Below are 21,895 nucleotides of genomic sequence, written 5' to 3'. Positions count from 1 at the left end.
AATGGAGCCAGTTTCTTCCCGTGTGTTGGGTACAAACAGGTAATATGCGGATAGGCTGGCTCTGTCTTGCTTGCTGCACCATTCCCCTCTGAGGACGGGATCCGAGCGCCTATTCTGCTCCTCAGGTGAGTCTCAGTTCCCCCAACAGTTAAACTTTGGTGAAGTTCCTCCAGCATCCTTGGCAGTCAGATGCAGCGGAGGCATGTTACCTGCCTACGGGCAAGATGTGGTCTCTGCAGCATTCCTTTCTGGTTGGAATAGGCACACTTTCCTAGTGCTATCAAGTAGTCTCATTGTATAGGGTCAGAAGAAACACCAGTGATTGACATTCTCTGTACAAAGCTCTGTCCTTTCTTCTGCCCCAACAGGTGCAGGGATACTAGGCGGCTTACTCAAGGCAGCTGTTGTGACACTTTCCATAGGTATCCCAATATGTCAGTTCAGTCCGATGTAGCATCGAACATGACTGACTAATAGGGAATGTCTAGGTTACTGATGTAACCCTCACTCCCGGAAGGAGGGAACAGAAACTTTAAATCCCATCGCCCCAACTCCTGTACCTCAGCTGAAACGGCCAGGACCCCGTCTCGGCTCCTCAGCAGAAAACTTAATGTGTGAGTTTGCACGCTGCCTTATATACTCGGAAGCGGGGACTGGCTTGCGATGCAAATCTCACTCGCATTGTGCATTGACCTGTTCTGTTACCACTCAAAGACTCTCAAAGATGAGATCCCAATACATCAGTTCAGTCCAACGTAAAGTCTCGGTTCCCTCCTTCAGGGAATGGGGGTTTCATTAGTTACCTAGATGTTTTCTTTCCTGTGTCCTGAAGAATCTGTCTTTTTAAAAAGAAAAACAGCTTAATCCAATAGTGTTTCATTACATCTGATAAAAGCTAATTTTGTTACCCTCAAAACTGTCAGACATGAATTAAAAGATTCAAAACTATCATTTTAAATGTTTTTTATTTTTTATTTTTTATAAGACAGTAAGAAAGCTCTATTCAGTGATAAATGTGTCTGTGTTTTTCTCTGTATGCAGAATCAGCTGGTTCAGACACAGATAGACGTTCATCAGATGATCCAGGACAGAATGAAGAAGATTCAAGAGATCAAACACTCAGTAGAGCTGAGAAAGGTTTGTGCTTCGATCAACCCGAGTTGATATGGTCGTTTCACTCATGGTCATTTCCGATCCCCTTCTCCCATTTCACTTTCTGTTCACTCTCTAACTATCCTAGCAAAAAATACATTTCAAAAAATGAAATGCATCATAATATTTCAATCTAATTAATAAAGGCGTTTTATTAAATTGTGAGTTCTGCCATCATCTAGTAACCCTCATGTGTTATTTTAATGCAGAGTTCACACTGCACGATTTTCAAAGTAGTCGGGTCACTGTTCTTTTCACACTGCATGACTATCTGGGATTATCATTCAGTTGCTGTTCACACTGTACGATGCATCTGCGACAGGAGGTTTCACATTGGATAACTTTAGAAAAGAAAGAATCGCCGACAATTTCTGTCTGGTCCGCAAACTACGTTTCACAACCAAACACACGCGAGAAGTGAAAAGGCAACATAACGTAAGATCACGCGTGCTTGAGACCGGAGACTGAACTTGTTATTAAAAATTATAGCCTGCTAGAAGGTTGCGATCCAAATTGTCTGTGCATTGATTTGCAGCAAAAAGGAGGGAAAAAACAGATTATGGTGGAGGAAATGGTTGGGGAGACGAGGGGAGCAAGGATTGTGTTTCTGCTAAGAGAGTTGGGGGTAAATAAATAATTTTACAATGTGCTGCTGTTGCTGCTGGTCAAGCAAATGTTCGCTTTTTTTCTGTTTGATATAATTGCAAATATATCTATTAAAATAATATCCTGGTCTATAACTCCTCCCCGAACATCCCGCTGTCCTGTTTCTTGCTCTCTCTCATTGGCTGTAGGTCTTCACAGATGTAGTTTTCAGTCAGAACACATTCACACAGCAGGATTGTGAATCGCAGACAGGTCTAGATATTTAGCATGTCAAATATCTCACGAGTGTCAGTGACTCATCAGCGATTCTCTCAGATCGCATCTTTGATAATTCACACTGCATGACTGTCACTCACGTGAACGAGCACCGATTTGCCTATGATTTCGGGCATTTGTCGGCGAGCTCAAAACCTGTCAATGAGTGAAAATCGGGCCTAAAATCGTTCAGTGTGAACTCGGCATTAGTTCCACAGAAGATGAAGACGATGATTCAAAAACATAATATTTAATATGATAATCTAATTAAACAGCCAAACAGACAGTGTGCTGTGCACAAATAATAACTGAAAAATGAACAGAACAAAGGGAGTAACTTAAATATACAGAGATGATTAACTAGAAGAAGAACAGCTGTGATGATTAGTGTTAATGTCCATAGTAACTGATGAGTGGCGGAAAATGAGAACAAGGAACATATGTGACGAATGAAAGCAAACTGAGAATCCATGAAGACAGAAACTAACAGAACATAACGGTGGCATCACATTGCTCCAAACACATATGATTTTTTCCCCATAGAGCACAAATCTGTTGTATGGAGTTCTATTGGAGTTCTTCAACAGCTCGTCCTCAAGAGTGCAAAACATTTATTTTGTTCCACTGAAAAACAAGTGACATAAGGCTAATTAAAGATGATAGAATTTTCATTCTGGGGTGAAGTATCCCTTTAAATAATATGTGAATATTGAATAGATTGACTAATATAACTGTTCTCATTCATCAGAGAAACACAGAGAAAGAGAAATCCTCCAGTGTTGAGATCTTCACTGATCTGATCCGCTCCATTGAGAGATGTCAGTCTGATCAGCTGAAGATGATGGAGGAACAGCAGAAAGCAGCAGAGAAACAGGCTGAAGATCTCATTAAAGAGCTGCATCAGGAAATCACTGAGCTGAAGAGGAGAAACACTGAGCTGGAGCAGCTCTCACACACTGACGATCATCTCCATCTCATACAGGTCTGTCAACATCTGTCTCAGTCAAGATGTACAATATTACAGGACAAACACTCTGTTCTTTAAGGTCCACCAAATTGACCCAATGACGGTGTCCAATGGTGTGGCTGAAGGTTTCTGTGTGTTCTGTCTTTTCATTATGCAATGTGATTTAATTTCAATTACAGTTTTATCTGACTCAATTTTATCTTGACCTTGAATTTAGGTTGGAATGCCAATGGATTATTGGTAATTTATATTTATCTAGATATTTTTATTATTCTTTTTTAACTCTTTACTTTAGATTGTACTTGTTCATTCGGATTCCAATGTTGCTCAGAGTCTCACACCGGATGTTAACGTGAATCTCACGGTCATAAACTCGCCAGTCTGATCATTAGTCAGAGCAGAGGTTATGACTAATAATATTTAATAAGCCGCCCATGCTTGCCATTATTTAAATAGTAATTCCGTTTAGTCCCTTACTGTTACGAACTGCTCCGAGACTCAAAAGGTTGGAGATCCAAACGCAGCTTTAATAACAGGGACAATTCAAACACGTAATCCAAAGTACAGACGAGGTCAAACACAGGCAGTCCGTCCACACAAACACAACAAGGAAGAGAACATGGGCAAAAGAGTAATCCAGAAACAGGTAAGAAATCCAAAATACCAAGAGACATGAAACCAGGGAGAATGCTCAGATCTGCAGTGTAACTACTGACAAAACCTCACAGTGAATGACAGAGTTAACAAGGCTAATGAACCACAGGTGGATGTAATCATGGCTGATTAGTCTGCGCAAAGGATTGTGGGAAATTAAGTCTGATATGGTGTGGTAATAGTCCGGATTGGAGTGCCCTCTGGTGGTAATCCCAGTCACTCTCACTGGTGATCGTGAGACTTACAGTCGCCTATATAACAACTTAGTTAAAGCTCAAACAATCATCAGAGATTATGGCTAGTGCTATGAAGTAATGCCGCCCCATGCTTGCTATTATTTAAATTGTATTTTTGTCTAGCCCTGTTACAGTTCGGCTTGTGACTGCAACAAAAAATAACAGGTAGTGATAAAATTGATAAAATTTTATTTTATCTTATCTTATTTATTTTACCCCGAAGTGATAAAATTCTGTATCAAAATGTTAAGGCCAGACAAGTAGTTTTTTAAGGCTTGGTTTGTAGGGAATTACAAACCTGCGCACATGTATTCAAACGCGCATACCAATAAACTGAACTCGTAATACGCATGTGCACATTATCAGCGTTCTCACAGGTTTTGCTTTTAAAGTCTGTGTAGAGTTTTCTGTTAGAACAGTGTTGTGTTAGCGGCCCCTAAGTTAATAACTAATGATCGTTGCAACGGAAGTGAATCAATCAAATTAACTTTAGCTGGAAAATAACTTTATTCAAGAACTGCTATAAAGCCAAAACAATCTCTGTTACTTTAAACTATCCTTGTATCTCTGTAAAGCTGCTTTGGAACAATCTACATCGTTAAAAGCGCTATATAAATGAAGATGACTTGACTTGACAGGTAACAGAAAGCAAAAAATTCAACCAAAAGAAAATAACATGGTAAGACCGTGACAAGCCCCCTATAGTGAATACAACTATATAACAACTTAACTAAAGTCAAGCAGTTAGTCAGACATCTAGAATCTCGCCTGATGTGCTGCATGCTCAATCTAACCCGAGATATTGGGCCCTATCTTGCACCCAGCGCAATTGACTTTGTACAACGACGCATGTATCATTCCTATTTTGCACCCGCGCAAAGCGGACTTTTCCCTCCACAGAGGCACGTCGGTTAACTAAGAAATACACTTGCGCTCGCGGGGGCCGTTCAGCGCAAAGAGGAGGCGTGTTCCGGCGCAAACGTTCCCTCATGCTATTTTACAGGTTTAGAAAACAATTGCGCCACTGACTGAAAAAAAAACAGTTTAAAGTCAGTGGCGCGTTGTGCATGTTATTCATATGCTATTTTAAGGGCGCATGCTTGGCCATAATCAATGTAGCGTGTGCACAACATACACTTTGATTCTCTCATCTACACAGAAGCAGCAGTTTTCATTTTTGCAAATCATACATTATTATGATAGATAGATCGATAGATAGATAGTTTATTATAAAAGCATACATCTAGCTTACACATTTACCCAAATTATCATACGCCTGTTTAATGTTTAACCGAAGTTAATTTGGGTGTGTTTCTCCATCCCCAACGTCCCTGACGAGAGCGTTGCTCTCCTCGGCTGTGAACCGCTCCTGGCACGCGCCTGGCAAATCCGCCGTTATAATAGGAATCCGCTATAGAACAAGCGCGCCTGCTCTTAAAGGGAATGTGAGATGACGCTCTGTTTGGTTTATTTCACGTTACGCCCAAACCACACCTATGAATAATGAAGCTACTTCAGACCAACCCCTTTTAGATTTGCGTCGGGCGCAAGAGTCATTTATCCCGCCGGGAAAATAGCAACAGCGCCAAGACCCGCCCACAAAGTTACTTGCGCTTTGACACTTGCGTTTCAGATCGTTAAAATAGGGCCCCTAGTATTTACTCAACCCTGGATACATACTAGCAGAAACATTGTATGAAAGTTGTTGGGGTGCGGATCTTAAACTAAGTGACAACCGCTACAGATTGTTCAGGCAGAACAATAAATCACTTGGTCCATGTCCACAATAAAGTTCTTTACTGTTGACTTTTGATTCATACATCAGTATGGGTGTGGTTCTATAAATGAACAATAATAACAATAATGAATATACAATGAGGCAGAAACAGTAATAACTGAACAATATAAAAGTAATGCAATAACACATCGATAAGGACATATTTATACAAGTCCAGCAGCTGTAAATTTTCTCAGGTTTATACACATATTCACTTTAAATAAACTATCAGATGAAACAGAATTAAATATTTCCACATAATATTGAAAAAGTAACATTTAAAGTCTGATTCAGCGTGTTTTTATGCTGAAATGAATGTGCGATCAAGGTTACGTGTGCATTGATTTCTTCAAAGGAATAAACAAACTTTTAGTATTGCAATATAACATAGCAGCAAATAAATCTACAAATATATACATGAAAGAGTATTTAACTACTTTTAAGATGTAAGCACACAGTATGAACAAAAATATGCTAGAAATCGGACCAGATCAGCAAGGAGATCACTACAAAACTGCTGCAGAATTTAGCAACATAGCTACATGTCTGGGCATGAACACTCTTTGATTGACATTTAGTTCTTCCAATCTAAACCAATGAAATTACTGGAATGATAGTCAGGTGATTCAGAAATAATACGTATATACTAAAGGGCACCAGCGTCATTAAAGCTTAGCCTTTTGTACAAACATGGATAGCCTACAAGGTAATCTAGTAGAGTCAATAATAATTTCTTATTAGTCAGGTAAATCTATAATGCAAATTACATAATCATTTCGAAGATAATCAATACAAAACATAAAATGCTCAGAAATAAAGAGTAAAAGATGCATACCTGACATCTGAAACATGCATAATCCTGAGTGTATGAAAGACCTTCAGCATTACGGGCTGATCTGAATACAGAATCACCCTGAGCCTTTTGCAACATTTCTTTAAATACTCAGAACAAGACTAAACATCCTCCAAATGGAGGCACGAACTAACAATTGGAATTTGCATTAATCAAGATCCCAGACTTGGGTAGTTTAGACCTTATTGAGGACAGAAGGTAATTTGCATGAAATACACTGGTAAAGGGCTCTCCCTCCACAGTAAACAAAGTATTTCTAAACTCTCTAACTTGTAGCTTTTGGTCTATTTCTCTGGACTTGAGACCATTGTACAAATCATAGTGAAACATTTCAAATGATACCAAACATGACTGTTAATTCACTTGCATTGACAGAACATTATATTTTTCATGTAATTCTGATTGAACTGAGTGAAGGGAAGAATGGGTGAAGGGAAGGGATAAATGCATAATCCTGATCCTGAATAAAGGGATCCAAGATGGCGCCGCGGATGGCTGCCTCGGTGTTGAGCTCTCCAGTTGTTACACTGTTTTTGTTAGTTTGTCCTGTTTTATGTTTGTCATACGCTATCAGTTATTCCAGGGACGAACTGCTGAACATTCGGCAGCGCACACCAACTGATCACCAACCAGTTTTTGATTCTTCTGGCGTTTTGCGGAACATTGTCGTCGGTTGCGCCGCTGCACTGTGGAAACAGTATAAGACGCGCAGGCGTGGGAAGCGAGCCGGCGCACTCGTTAAGCTCAGGCAGCGCGAATTCAGAACGGCGCTGCCTAGCATCCATCTGGCGAATGTCCGCTCTCTCCCTAACAAAATGGACGAACTACTTCTGCTCTCACGCAAAAACAAGGACTTTACCAACTCTGCTGCTCTGTGTTTCACGGAAACCTGGCTGAACGAAGCCATTCCGGACAGCGCGTTACATCTACCGGACTTTCAGCTGTTCAGAGCGGATCGCGATATGGAGTCAACGGGGAAAACGCGCGGTGGTGGGACATGCTTTTACATCAACAGAAGGTGGTGTACTGATGTAACTGTGTTAAGGAAGATGTGCTGTCCTGATGTGGAAGTGCTTTTCATTAACTGTAAGCCGTTCTACTCGCCGCGGGAGTTTTCCTCGCTCGTTCTCATCAGTGTTTACATTCCACCGCATGCACACGTGAGTACGGCGCTGCAACAGCTGGCTGATCTGATCACAGAAACAGAACAACAACACCCGGACTCTGTTCTTATCATTCTCGGAGACTTTAATCAGGCAAAACTCACATGTGAGCTGCCTAAATTCAAACAGCACATTACATGCCCCACCAGAGACAATAATATTTTGGACCATTGCTACACCACAACAAAGGATGCATATCGCTCCGTCGCCAGAGCAGCTCTAGGACTTTCCGATCACTGCCTGGTTCATCTTCTACCAACTTACAGGCAAAAACTTAAAACTGCTAAGCCAGTAATAAGGACTGTAAAGAGATGGACCAACGACACAGAGCAGGTCTTACAAGCCTGTTTTGAATGCACTGACTGGAGTGTTTTTGAAGCTGCTGCCAGCGATCTGGACGAGCTCACAGAGACTGTAACATCATACATCAGTTTCTGTGAGGATTTATGCATCCCTACCAGGACTTACTTATCATTCAACAATGATAAACCATGGTTCACACCAAAACTCAGACAGCTTCGTCAGGTCAAAGAAGATGCCTACAGGAGTGGGGATAGGATCTTGTTTAATCAGGCCAGGAACACACTGACAAAGGAGATTGAAGTGGCTAAGAAGAGCTATGCCAAAAAGCTGGAAAACCAGTTTTCCTCCAACGACCCTGCATCAGTGTGGAAAGGCCTGAAAGACATTACCAACTACAAGACATCATCCCCCAGCACCGACAGCAACAAGCATCTTGCGAACGAGCTGAATGTCTTTTACTGTAGATTTGAGACCCCCGATCAGACACCCCACACCCGCCCTGACCATCTCTCTACACAGCCATCAACACCTCCAGTCATCCCCCTCCCCTCTCCCCCTGCACTTCAGATCAGTGAGGATAATGTGCGTCAGATCTTCAGGAAACAGAAGAGAAGGAAAGCACCAGGCCCAGACGGTGTTTCACCAGCCTGTCTGAAAACCTGCGCTGACCAGCTGGCCTCTATCTTCTCACTGATCTTCAACAGATCACTGGAGCAGTGCAAAGTCCCTTTCTGCTTTAAACGCTCCACCATCATCCCAATCCCGAAGAAACCAAAGATCACAGGACTCAATGACTACAGACCTGTTGCCTTAACATCTGTGGCCATGAAGTCATTCGAAAGACTGGTGTTAGCATATCTGAAGGACATCACTGGACCCTTGCTGGACCCCCTGCAGTTTGCCTACAGAGCAAACCGGTCTGTGGATGATGCGGTCAGTATGGGACTGCATTACACCCTGCAACATCTGGACAAACCAGGGACCTATGCAAGGATTCTGTTCGTGGACTTTAGTTCTGCCTTCAACACCATTGTCCCATCACTGCTCCAGACCAAACTGACCCAGCTCTCTGTCCCTAGCTCCGTCTGTAAATGGATCACCAGCTTTCTGACAGACAGACAACAGCTAGTCAGAATGGGCAAAATCACGTCCGACAGCCGCATCATCAGCACCGGTGCTCCACAGGGATGTGTTCTCTCACCACTGCTCTTCTCCCTGTACACAAATGACTGCACCTCTAAAGACCCCTCTGTCAAGCTCCTGAAGTTTGCGGACGACACTACTGTTATCGGACTCATCCGGAACGGTGACGAGTCTGCGTACAGACAGGAGGTGGAGCAGCTGGCTCTTTGGTGCAGTTATAACAACCTGGAGCTGAACACGCTCAAAACAGTGGAGATGATCGTGGACTTCAGGAGAAACCCCCCTGCACTCCCTTCACTCACCATCATGGACAGCACTGTGACTGCAGTAGAGTCATTCAGGTTCCTGGGCACCACCATCTCTCAGGATCTGAAGTGGGACACTCACATAGACTCTATTGTTAAGAAAGGCCAACAGAGACTGTACTTCCTGCGTCAGCTGAGGAAATTCAACCTGCCACAGGAGCTGCTCGTACAGTTCTACTCAGCTGTCATCCAGTCCATCCTCTGCACTTCCATCACCGTCTGGTTCGGCTCTGCAACCAAAACCGACCTCCGTAGACTACAGCGGATAGTTCGGACTGCTGAGCGAATCACTGGCACTACCCTTCCCACACTCAAAGAACTGTACTCATCCAGAGTGAGTAAAAGGGCTCGCAAAATCACTCTGGACCCGTCACACCCAGCACACTTTCTGTTTGAACTGTTACCGTCTGGTCGACGCTACAGAGCACCGAGCACAAAAACAACCAGACACAGGAAAAGTTTCTTTCCCCAGGCCATCTACCTCATGAACACTTAAATGTTCCCCTACTGTGGAACAAACATGTGCAATACTTCCCTCAGACATTTCATTATAGCACCTTATAACTTTACTTTATATATATTTATAATTTATAATCTTTTATTTTAATTTTTTTATTTATACCTATGTTACTTGTCACTTGTCTTGTCACTTTATATTGTATGTGTACTGGAAGCTACTGTCACCAAGACAAATTCCTTGTATGCGCAAGCATACTTGGCAATAAAGCTCTTTCTGATTCTGATTCTGATTCTAAATTGTGAAGGAAGGACAAGAGTGAAAGAAGCTTTCCCACATATTCACTCTGTGGGGTGTGGAGACGGATGTCTGCTTGTGTTTGTTTCTTGTGCTTGAGGATACGTTTACATGACACTGATATGCTGAAAATGGAGAAGTTTTTCCTTTGTAATCAATCAACTAGGGCAAGTACGGTGATATCATCCATATCCATACAGAGGTTTTGCCTCAACTGTGTTAGAAAGCTCCTGTGTAAAACATATTGAACTGCTTTAATAATAATGATCATATTTAACAGTCTTCTCTCTCTCCTGCTGTAGATGAGCTCATCCCTGAACACTCGTCCACACACAGAGAACTGGACTGAGATCAGGATTGACTCTGGTGTGAATGTGAACTCTCTGAAAAGAGCTCTGACTGAACTGAAGAAAACTCTAGATGAGACACTGAATGAAAAACTCACTCAAACTGGTATGTGAATATCAAATACAGTGTAGAGAGTTTTTTGCTATTAACTTAGAAATTACGTTTTTCAAGGAATATTATGGGTTGAATAAAAAGTTGGTGATCACCACAATTATTTTGTCTCAGTCTGCAAAAGATCACACTGTTTGAGAAATATAATCATAACATAACTTAAACTTGCCATGTTAGCATTAGACTGGTATGATAAAATCACTTAAAGGGTACATAACATGCACAGTTTCACCTAATCTCTGTCACAGTGTCTGGTTTATGTTCCTTGGGTCACCACTAGATGTCCTCCTTCCTCACGGTGTCCAGCACACTCTTGCACTACATTCCCCATGATCCTTGTCTGTTCATTGCACTCAGCTGTCCCTCATCACTGATCATTGCACTCAGCCTGTTTCCCATTATCATTGTCGTTTCCCTGTGTATAAATACCCTGCCTGTTTTGTGTTTGTTACGGATTCCTTGTTTTTCATCACGCCACTTGTGAGGTCTGTTCCACTTGTTGTTCCTGTTTATTGTTTTATGTTTTTGGACTGCTTTTTTTGTATTTTTGACCCTTGCCTGGACTAGTTTCTGATTACGGATTTCCCTATTAAAATTCCATTTGGCATTATTGGATCTTCCTGTGTTTCCCTGAGTGTGGATCGTGACAGAAGGAATCCGTCAAGAATAAAGATCCAGCATTATGGGGTTTTGTATCTCTCCCCCTAAGACGGAGAAGGAGAGGAGGGGACGGGTCCAAAATTTGATGCTTCTACGCCAGCAAGGCCAGACGGTGAATTGTCTGGCTCAGACTTTTTGGACCCTCTCTAGAGGCATGGACTACAACGATGCAGCTTTAAAGGATTTTTTTAATGGCTGCCTGGATGACCCATTGCCTGGGTGGGAGATGAAGGGGTTGGAGGTCCTGGACTTTTGGGGGTTCACCAAATACCTCCATCATCGGAGCCAGTGGGACACACCAGTCACGCCAACCATCAAGCCAACCACCGGATCTGTCTATTGCTGTCCAGGACTGGTTTCCAGCATGGCCGATTCTCCGCTGATGTCAGCGCGTGTTGCCAGGAGGGCCATCGTGTCTAAGTCTCGTCCCACCAAGACCAGGACGCCTGAGTATCTTCCCACTGAGCCTGCACTTCACGTCACGTCTGCCCAGCCAGAGACTGTTCACGTCACGTCTGCCCAGCCAGAGACTGTTCACGTCACGTCTGCCCAGCCAGAGACTGTTCACGTCACGTCTGCCCAGCCAGAGACTGTTCACGTCACGTCTGCTGAGCCGGTGTCTTCGGACAAGATGGCCGCCGCCGAGAGTGTTCCCTTCACGTCTGCCGAGCCTGTGTCTTCGGACAAGATGGCCGCCGCCGAGAGTGTTCCCTTCACGTCTGCCGAGCCTGTGTCTTCGGACAAGATGGCCGCCGCCGAGAGTGTTCCCTTCACGTCTGCCGAGCCTGTGTCTTCGGACAAGATGGCCGCCGCCGAGAGTGTTCCCGTCACGTCTGCCGAGCCTGTGTCTTCGGACAAGATGGCCGCTGCCGAGCCGGAGCCAGTGTCGGCTCCTGAGCCTGAGCCGCCGAGAGTGTTCCCTTCACGTCTGCCGAGCCTGTGTCTTCGGACAAGATGGCCGCCGCCGAGAGTGTTCCCGTCACGTCTGCCGAGCCTGTGTCTTCGGACAAGATGGCCGCTGCCGAGCCGGAGCCAGTGTCGGCTCCTGAGCCTGAGCCGGAGCCAGTGTCGGCTCCTGAGCCTGAGCCGGAGCCAGTGTCGGCTCCTGAGCCTGAGCCGGAGCCAGTGTCGGCTCCTGAGCCTGAGCCGGAGCCAGTGTCGGCTCCTGAGCCTGAGCCGGAGCCAGTGTCGGCTCCTGAGCCTGAGCCGGAGCCAGTGTCGGCTCCTGAGCCTGAGCCGGAGCCAGTGTCGGCTCCTGAGCCTGAGCCGGAGCCAGTGTCGGCTCCTGAGCCTGAGCCGGAGCCAGTGTCGGCTCCTGAGCCTGAGCCGGAGCCAGTGTCGGCTCCTGAGCCTGAGCCGGAGCCAGTGTCGGCTCCTGAGCCTGAGCCGGAGCCAGTGTCGGGAGATGAAGGGGTTGGAGGTCCTGGACTATTGGGGGTTCAGTGTCGGCTCCTGAGCCGGAGCCAGTGTCGGCTCCTGAGCCGGAGCCAGTGTCGGCTCCTGAGCCGCTCCTGAGCCGGAGCCAGTGTCGGCTCCTGAGCCAGTGTCTGTTCCTGTGTCTGTTCCTGTGTCTGTTCCTGTACCTATGTCTGTTCCTGAGCCGGTGATGTCTGTGCCTGGGCCGGTGAGGTCGGTGCCTGAGCCGGTGGTGCCAGTTCCAGTGCCTGAGCCGGTGGTGCCAGTTCCAGTGCCTGAGCCGGTGGTGCCAGTTCCAGTGCCTGAGCCGGTGGTGCCAGTTCCAGTGCCTGAGCCGGTGGTGCCAGTTCCAGTTCCTGAGCCGGTGGTGCCAGTTCCAGTTCCTGAGCCGGTGGTGCCAGTTCCAGTTCCTGAGCCGGTGGTGCCAGTTCCAGTGCCTGAGCCGGTGGTGCCAGTTCCAGTGCCTGAGCCGCTGGTGCCAGTTCCTGGGCCTGAGCCCTGGCCGCCCGAGAGGCCTTCTCCGCCCTGGCCGCCCGAGGGGTCGTCTCCGCCGTGGCCGCCCGAGGGGTCGTCTCCGCCCTGGCCGTCCGAGGGGTCGTCTCCGCCGTGGCCGCCCGAGGGGTCGTCTCCGCCCTGGCCGCCCGAGGGGTCTTCTCCGCCCTGGCCGCCCGAGGGGTCGTCTCCGCCCTGGCCGCCCGAGGGGTCGTCTCCGCCCTGGCCGCCCGAGGGGTCTTCTCCGCCCTGGCCGCCCGAGGGAAAGTCTCCGCCATGGCCGCCCGAGGGGTCTTCTCCGCCCTGGCCGCCCGAGGGGTCTTCTCCACCCTGGCCGCCCGAGAGGTCTTCTCCGCCCTGGCCCGAGGGGTCTTCTACGCCCTGGCCGCCCGAGAGGTCTTCTCCGCCCTGGCCGCCCGAGGGAGAGTCTCCGCCCTGGCCGCCCGAGGGAGAGTCTCCGTCCTGGCCGGCCGATGGACCCTCTGCTCCGTCCTGGCTGCCCGATGGACTCTCTGCTCCGCCCTGGCCGCCCGATGGACTGTCGTCCCCGTCCTGGCCGCCAGATGAGCTGTCACTCCCTGTTTCTGTTCCCCTCCATGGACCTGGCCCCCCATCCCTCCCCCTGATCCTCCACCGTTCCACCTCCCGCCTGGACTCTTGTTTTGTTTGTTTCTATGTCTTGGAGCGTCTGGTAGCCGCTCCGTAGAAGTGGGGTCATGTCACAGTGTCTGGTTTATGTTCCTTGGGTCACCACTAGATGTCCTCCTTCCTCACGGTGTCCAGCACACTCTTGCACTACATTCCCCATGATCCTTGTCTGTTCATTGCACTCAGCTGTCCCTCATCACTGATCATTGCACTCAGCCTGTTTCCCATTATCATTGTCGTTTCCCTGTGTATAAATACCCTGCCTGTTTTGTGTTTGTTACGGATTCCTTGTTTTTCATCACGCCACTTGTGAGGTCTGTTCCACTTGTTGTTCCTGTTTATTGTTTTATGTTTTTGGACTGCTTTTTTTGTATTTTTGACCCTTGCCTGGACTAGTTTCTGATTACGGATTTCCCTATTAAAATTCCATTTTGCATTATTGGATCTTCCTGTGTTTCCCTGAGTGTGGATCGTGACAATCTCATGTTAATCTTGAGTACCTATAGAGTAGTAGTGCATCCTTAATATCTCAAAAAAGTGTTTAGTTTTATTATATTTAGAAAAGAAAAATACAGCTTTCCGATTCTCTCCGGAAAAAGCCGAGGTCCTGGAGGCGGAGCTATAGAGTCAAGCGGTAGTGCTTTATTTCTAGCAAAAGACAGAAATCTGATCCAGTTGTACTTACATGAATGGGGTCTTTTATCACTGGGACCGCTCCACGTTTTAATAGCAAACGATTTGCAAATCCAGCGTCGACCTGAGCCTTGTTAATAAAACATTCGTCACTGAAACGACCAGAACACACAACCGCACTTCCTACACTCCGTTGCTGCCCCGGAAAAACAAACTGCATCCACTGTTCCTGTAACACTGGGTTCTTTGGAAAACTGAACACGGTAAGCTTTCCCTCACATCCAAATACACACTTTTTTGGAGACATTCTTGAACAAATCCTATGCAGCGCTGCCGATGATTTCCTGTTGAAGCGCGTTGATGTGCGCGGTCTCGCTCTCCTCTAGTCGACGTGCTCGCGGGCGAGCTTTTCCGGGAGAAATGCTCATATAAGGAGTTCCACTCTTATCTACGTCATTAGATCCACGATCTAAAAAAAAACAGCCGAAACTTGTACCAACCCGGAAGTAAGATTTTCAGCATAGAAATTCTCCGTTATTCGTCCAAAATATTTTTTAAAAACTTTGCCCATGTTTAGCATGAGAATCCATCTCTTTAACACTGTAAACAACTCTGAATACATGAAACACCATTGTACCCCCCCTTTAATAAACGTAGAGTATGTAAAGTCATATCCAGACTTTACCATAACCAGTTATTACAGTATTACTTTAACTTTAGAGACATGTAAGTGATATGATGTACAGTAACTATTCATGAACAAACACTAATACAAATCACTGTAAAAACTGAAACATGCTATTTAAAAAAAATACTATTTTATTTTACCATATTACACATGATCTTTTTGAGTATTTTTTAAAGGCCGTGTTGCAGGGTTAATTTTTCAACAAATTTGTGCAATTTGCTTGTTGGTAATAAACATTTAAACTGTTATCCATTTTATTTTATGTTGTTGGGTATCACAAAACGGAATATAATACGAAAAAGTAGGTACTATCTTACAGCGGTTTGCAACGCTTCTCCTTTCCCCCACAATGCATTGCATTACGTCACCTTGGGGAGAGAATTTACCAAAGCCCACCTTGAGAGCATTGAGAGTGACTAGAGAGACGGGAGTATTCAGATTATAGATAAATACATAGATATAGGTAGATAGATAGATAGATAGACAGACAGACAGACAGACAGATAGATAGATAGATAGATAGATAGATAGATAGATAGATAGATAGATAGATAGATAGATATAGATAGATAGGATAGTATAGAGAGAGATAGGCAGACACCCAGATAGCATAACGTTAGCATAGATAGCTAGCAGCTAGATAGATAAATAGATAGAAATATATAGTAGGTAGATTGACAATGGTGAACATCTGGTCGCGGGGTGAGCTCCTCGACCAGCGACCAAAACGCACTCACTTCCCTACAACACAAGCTTTCCAACGCAGTTTCCATGGGATGGCACCGCCCACACAAGCACCTGCCAAACACAGCGACAGACACGCGGCGGCTACGCTTGCAACAACATTTTCACCAGAGGAAGAGATAAACGCTTAGAAACGCCCGTATAGCTAGCATGATGCCTTCTATTTCTAGATGACAAAGACAAAGTTTACCATGACAAAGGTTACCGGTACTTATCTGAACTAACGTCATGATCACTGCCACTAGATATAAAGAAAATGTTGATTTTTCACTCAGTGCTATTCAATGACAGTAAAAAAAAAAAGAGAAAAAGTGTCGTTATTGTGCACTGCTGCTCGTAGACTAGCTCCAGTGCTCATTGCTGCGTTGCTAAATGATAGCAACTCACCAGGACACTTCACCAACTCTACACTTATTCTCCTCGAACCATGAATTTAATTGGCTTTGACGGCCATCAGTTCTTGGCAATTCCTCATTTGCCCTCTCACGTATGGCAGGTTCGAAATTATACGGCTACGGGCCATCATACATGTTGGCTCTTGCCACCTCTTCCTCATCCCAGTCAGTCGCCATAGTTCTAATACTAGGCTGAGGCTACCTAGTTTCCCCCACTTCTCCCCAATGTGATGTCATCACCGAATTGCGTAAAAAAAAACTGTTAATACCAAAAACATAAAAAACTGCTCTTTAAGACCATTTTTGAGATGTTTTAAAAATGATATACATATCTTGAGTGATTTATGTACCCATTAATTGACAGTGGTGGTTAACCTGCAACATGGGCTTTAAGGCTTGATTTCTTTAATGAAATCTACCTGAATAAATAATGTAAAATCTCCTAAATTATTTAATATATATGACACAAAGAATTTAACATAATTTAATAATAATTTAATATTTTCTTTATGAAATGTGTTTTTTATTTATTTAAGTTGACTCTCAAAAGTGTGTGATTTTTAGTGAATGGAAATGACCTGTTTGAATTGGACTTGTCAAATCAAGTCAAGTCAAGTTTATTTATATAGCGCTTTTCACAACATAGATTGTATCAAAGCTGCTTCACAGTAATAAATTAAAATAATACATCAATGTTTGTTTCTAGTGGAAAACGTCCACGTTTGGTAATGCTGATCAATAGTATTGTTGATTGATTAATTAAATTAAATTAAATATCGCCAAATATCCCCAACTGAGCAAATACAAGGCAACTTGTATTGTATTTGACAGTGATCCTGGTTTCTCCAAAGGCTTTTTTTTCTCCATTCTGTCACTGACGGAGTTTTGGTTCATTGCCACTGTCTCCTTTGGCTTTTGGCTTGCTTAGTTGGGGACATTTAATATTCAACAATATTATTGATGCATTGACACCATTATATGAGAACTGAACTGAGCTGGACGATGACATCACTGTTTTCTCCAGAGCGGCTTTATATATAAATCAACTAAATTAATAACTTTTTACAACAAGAATTAACTTCAGTGAACTTAAGCTGGACTGTAACGCTATTTTCTTCTAGAAACAAACTTTGTTGCATTATTTTCCTGTTATCTCTGTAAAGCTGCTTTGATACAATCTGTATTGTAAAAGCGCTGTATAAATAAAGGTGACTTGACTTTAAGTTATGTTGTACAAGTAAAAGACTGTATCTGCTCAGCACAGCACAATACACACACTTGTTACTGCACTGCCCAGCGGGCACCTTGACGTCAATTTAACATCAATATAACATCAACATTGATGTCAAAATGATGTCACGAAATGTCGATGTCAATTTGATGTCAAGATTTTGACCTCTGCTGATGTCATTTTGCCAAACAAAAAGGTGAAATGCATGGCCGTACACTTATTACCAGCTTCACTTTATTTAATTTCCAGTTTAATGAAATCACATTTTGTAATTGTGGTTAGCGTTTGCTTTAGTTGTGCTCTTGACCCTTGACTTTTTAATATAAAATTTTTCTGGCTGCTATAAATGTGTGTTTTTAAAACATGTGTTGTAGCTAAAAAAGCCATGAGAAAATGAGATCAGGAGATGTTGGTTGTTTATTGATGATGATGATGATGATGATGATGATGTTGATATCATCATGTAATTGCTTGAATCCCTGATCTTATTCAGTGTCTAATGCTTTGATTATATAGGACTTGTGGTTTTAAAACTGTTTTATTCATAACAGAAGTCATTTGATTCTACAGCATGTCTAGCAATTTTATCAAATAATATACTTGGTTTTTAAAAACTATTTAGTGCACAAAAACCTTTCATCTATGGCATTACTTAGACGCACACACAGACATCAAGAAACAGCATGAATCTCAACAATGGTGACAATCAAACAAAATATCCAGATAATCAGATCAACTCCAGCTGCATAATTTATTAATGCCGCAATGCATGCTGGGAGATATGGGTGAGTTTTGATTGGTGGTACCCAGCATGCACTGCAGCATGAAGCATTTCATTGATTGTCACCATTGTTGAGAGTCATACACTGATTCTTGATGACTAAGTAATAAAGTAGAGGAAAAAGTTTAATGCACTAAATGTTTTTAAAATCCTTTATATTATTTGATAAACAACATTGCTCTCATGCTGTAAAATCAAATGGCTTCTATTATAAAAAAACATTAAAAACACAAGTCCTATACAATCAAAGCATTAGACTCTGAATAAGATCAGGGATTCAGGCCACAACATGATGATATCATCATCATCATCATCATCATCATCATCAATTAACAGCCAACATCACCTGATCTCATTTTCTCATGGCTTTTTTAGCTACAACAATTGTTATAGATTTGCAAAATGTTTGCAAATTGCAAACACACTATTATAGCAGGCAGAGAAAATTTTATATTAAAGAGTCAAGGGTCAAGAGCACAACTAAAGCAAACGCTAACCACCATCATGGTGACTTTAAAATGCAAAATATGATTTCATTAAACTGGAAATTAAATAAAGTAAATCTGGTTAGTTTTAAGTGAAGCTGGTAATAAGTGTACGGCCATGCATTTCACCTTTTTGTTTGGCAAAATGACATCAGCAGAGGTCAAAATCTTGACATCAAATTGACATCGACACTTTGACGTCAATATGACTTTCATTTTTGACCTATTTCGTGATGTCATTTTGACGTAAAGGTGCCCGCTGGGTGGCATTAGCAAAGCAATTGCTTATTGAACAAAGCAACATATTATTAGTACATGCAGTTATTCATAACCTATCCATAAGCTCTACTCTTCAATGGAAACGATCAAAACATCAACATAACAGAAACTCTTTGCCCTGAAGAAGGCCACAGAGGCCGAAACATGTTGGCATGTTTTTAATGGATAGCCAAGTTTAAATAAAGGCTTTTTCAACTTATATTCCTTGTGAGTGCCTCAGAACTACTGTTTATTTGGGATAACAGAAACTCTTTCACATGTCAAACATAATTGAACATTAAACATTAACATATGTTTCCCTTCACTCAAAAACACATACAATAACACTTAATTTCAATATTTACTCTCCATTTCCAGCCATGTGCAAAGCATGCTGGGAACTAACAATGGTGTCTCTAAATAAAACTGCATAATTGAACTAATTCTCTAAAAATAAATAGGTAGCCTTCTTTCCTTAATTTAATCAGCTTAATCGGTTCCTCAATTCAAGCCTCAAAACTGCTCAAGTTTCCTTTAAAAAATAGGAAAATGTATCTCTTGATCATATTTGATCATAATTCATCATTATATTGTCATCTGTGTCCACAGGGTTGAAGTTTGTGCAGAAGTTTGCAGGTACAGTGTGACTGACACCATTTTCTTCAATACACTACATTGTTTATAATCTGTATTATATACTGTACATCTGAAAATGTTTGTTCTGAAGTTGATTGATAATGTCTGATCTCTCTCAGTGGATGTGACTCTGGATCCTGATACAGCTTATCCATCTCTCATCCTGTCTGATGATGGAAAACAAGTCAGTGATGGAGACATTGAGCAGGACGTCCCAGAAAACCCAAAGAGATTTGAAAATAATTGTTGTGTTCTGGCAAAGCAGGGATTCAGTTCAGGGAGATTTTACTATGAGGTGCAGGTGAAGGGAAAGACTCAGTGGGATTTAGGAGTGGCCAGAGAATCCATTGACAGGAAGAAGACGATCACACTGAGTCCAGAGGATGGATTCTGGACTGTGATTCTGAGGAATGAGAATCAATATGATGCTTGTGAAAGTCCATTACTCTCTTTATCTCTGAGAGTGAACCCTGAGAAGGTTGGTGTGTTTGTGGATTATGAGGAGGGTCTGGTCTCTTTTTATGACGTGGAGTCCAGATCTCATATCCACTCATTCACTGGTCAGACTTTCACTGACAAACTCTATCCATATTTCAGCCCATGCAATAATGATGAAGGTGAAAACTCAAACCCACTGATCATCACTCCTGTCTCACCTTTAATGGATTAGAATATGTAAATGAAAACCAAAAAAGATTTTGCACTAAACCACAATCAAGTAGATTTTACCATAACACTTTATAATAATACAGTAATAAAGCACTTAAGTCATTTACAAACTATTAGTTTATAGTTAATTAATAGTTTATAAACTGTAGTTAATACATTAATAAACTATATACAAATAGTGAGTTCTTCATTCATTGTCACTTTAATAAGTGTTTAATTTGCTCATATATAAAGAGTTAGATTATGCTTTGTTAACAATTTATTAATCATAAATAGTTTTCGGTTTACACTGTAAAAATAAAAAGTGCCTGGAGGAACTTTTGGGGTTCTTCACTTCACCGGCGGAACCGTCTGCAGATCCTCTAGACACCCTTTAAAGGGTCGGTTCTCTGAGGAACCACACAGGTTTCCTGAGGAACTCTTATATTAGTGTGTGCAACCGGTTTTTTTTTTTGGTTTTTTTTGTGATTAATTTCATGTTGTTACTATGCTTTCCATTAACTTCTATTAAAATAAACAAACTGAACCAAATACAAAATAAGAATTGTTTATAACATATTTTAGATCCATTTGAATACATACACTTCCATGCACTTGGGGGAAAAAAAGCTAGTAATAGATTAATATCAATTAATCGAATACACAAAATGTCATGATTCTGCCATCTTGTTCTTGATTTTCTCTTGTCTTGTGGCAGAATCATGACAGACCCATGTTTTATGTTCACACACATGGCCTTTTGCTGGCCATGTGCTTGTGTTGTCTCGTTCCTTGCCCCGGCCCCCTTGTTATCCTCGTTTATTCATCATTGCTTTACCCTTGTCACCTGTTTCCCTCATTAGTTTCTCCCTATTTAATCCCCTTGTGTTTGCTGTCCTGTGCCGGTTCATTGTCATTCTTTATGTGAAACCTATCGTGAGTAACCTGTTGAAAGTCTTGTGAAGAGTTTGATCCTGTCTTAGCTGTTAGTTTATTGTTCAGTTTTCTGTCTGAGTCTTAGTCTAGTCTTGTTAGTCTTATATAGTCGATCCTGTCTTGTTTTGCCCCCTCGTGGGTTTTGTTTTCCTTGTTTTTCTGTAATAAACGTAGTTCACTTAAATACTGTCTGCATTTGGGTTCTTCTACTTGCACCATCATAACAGAATGAACCGGCCAACAAGGAGCCCAGCAGACAGAATGTCTTCCCCGTTTCCATGTCAGTCGGAGCACCACCGAACAAGCAACCCAGCTGACTTGCCTGTTTTCCCTACTCTGCAGCCATCAGACCCTGAACGATGGTGGCAGTTAGTTATCGCCGACGCCCGGGAGGGCAAGCTTCCTTTCCCTCCTCAGGGTAAGCTGACCCTGAGGAAGTACGCCCAGGTCGTAGAAGAGAGGAGGTTTTTATTGCCGGACGTCCTGGTTAATAGCTACCTCATTGCGGGTCTCAACGTCCCTCCCCCTCTCTCCGAACGAGAAGGACTGGTCAGCCGCCCGTTCCACAGTATGGTGGAGAGTCTGTCTTGGAGGGAGCTGCAGAGTACTACAAGGTC

At 43.1% G+C, this 21,895-nt stretch overlaps 2 protein-coding genes across 3 annotated transcripts in view; both read left to right on the top strand.

The window, feature by feature from the left end:
• Positions 1-21,895, top strand: part of LOC307145999 (E3 ubiquitin-protein ligase TRIM39-like) — a 56,334-nt gene that overhangs the window by 3,198 nt on the left and 31,241 nt on the right. The gene's annotated exons all lie outside the window — the stretch shown is intronic.
• The window catches only part of LOC307145998 (E3 ubiquitin-protein ligase TRIM39-like), a 25,172-nt gene extending 3,277 nt beyond the window's left edge, over positions 1-21,895 (top strand). For both annotated transcript variants that reach the window (XM_079849719.1, XM_079849718.1), the window contains exons 3-7: positions 1,042-1,137; positions 2,762-2,995; positions 10,471-10,621; positions 19,668-19,694; positions 19,814-21,895. In XM_079849719.1, coding sequence (XP_079705845.1) covers positions 1,042-1,137; positions 2,762-2,995; positions 10,471-10,621; positions 19,668-19,694; positions 19,814-20,364 — 1,059 coding nt within the window. In that variant the 3' untranslated portion in view covers positions 20,365-21,895. The remainder of the gene's footprint in view (positions 1-1,041; positions 1,138-2,761; positions 2,996-10,470; positions 10,622-19,667; positions 19,695-19,813) is intronic.

This window comes from Squalius cephalus (genome assembly GCF_949319135.1).
Source record: "Squalius cephalus genome assembly, chromosome: 18".
Lineage (NCBI taxonomy): Eukaryota > Metazoa > Chordata > Actinopteri > Cypriniformes > Leuciscidae > Squalius > Squalius cephalus.
The sequence above is the reverse complement of the archived record's forward strand: the minus strand, read 5'-3'. Positions and strand labels throughout refer to the sequence as shown.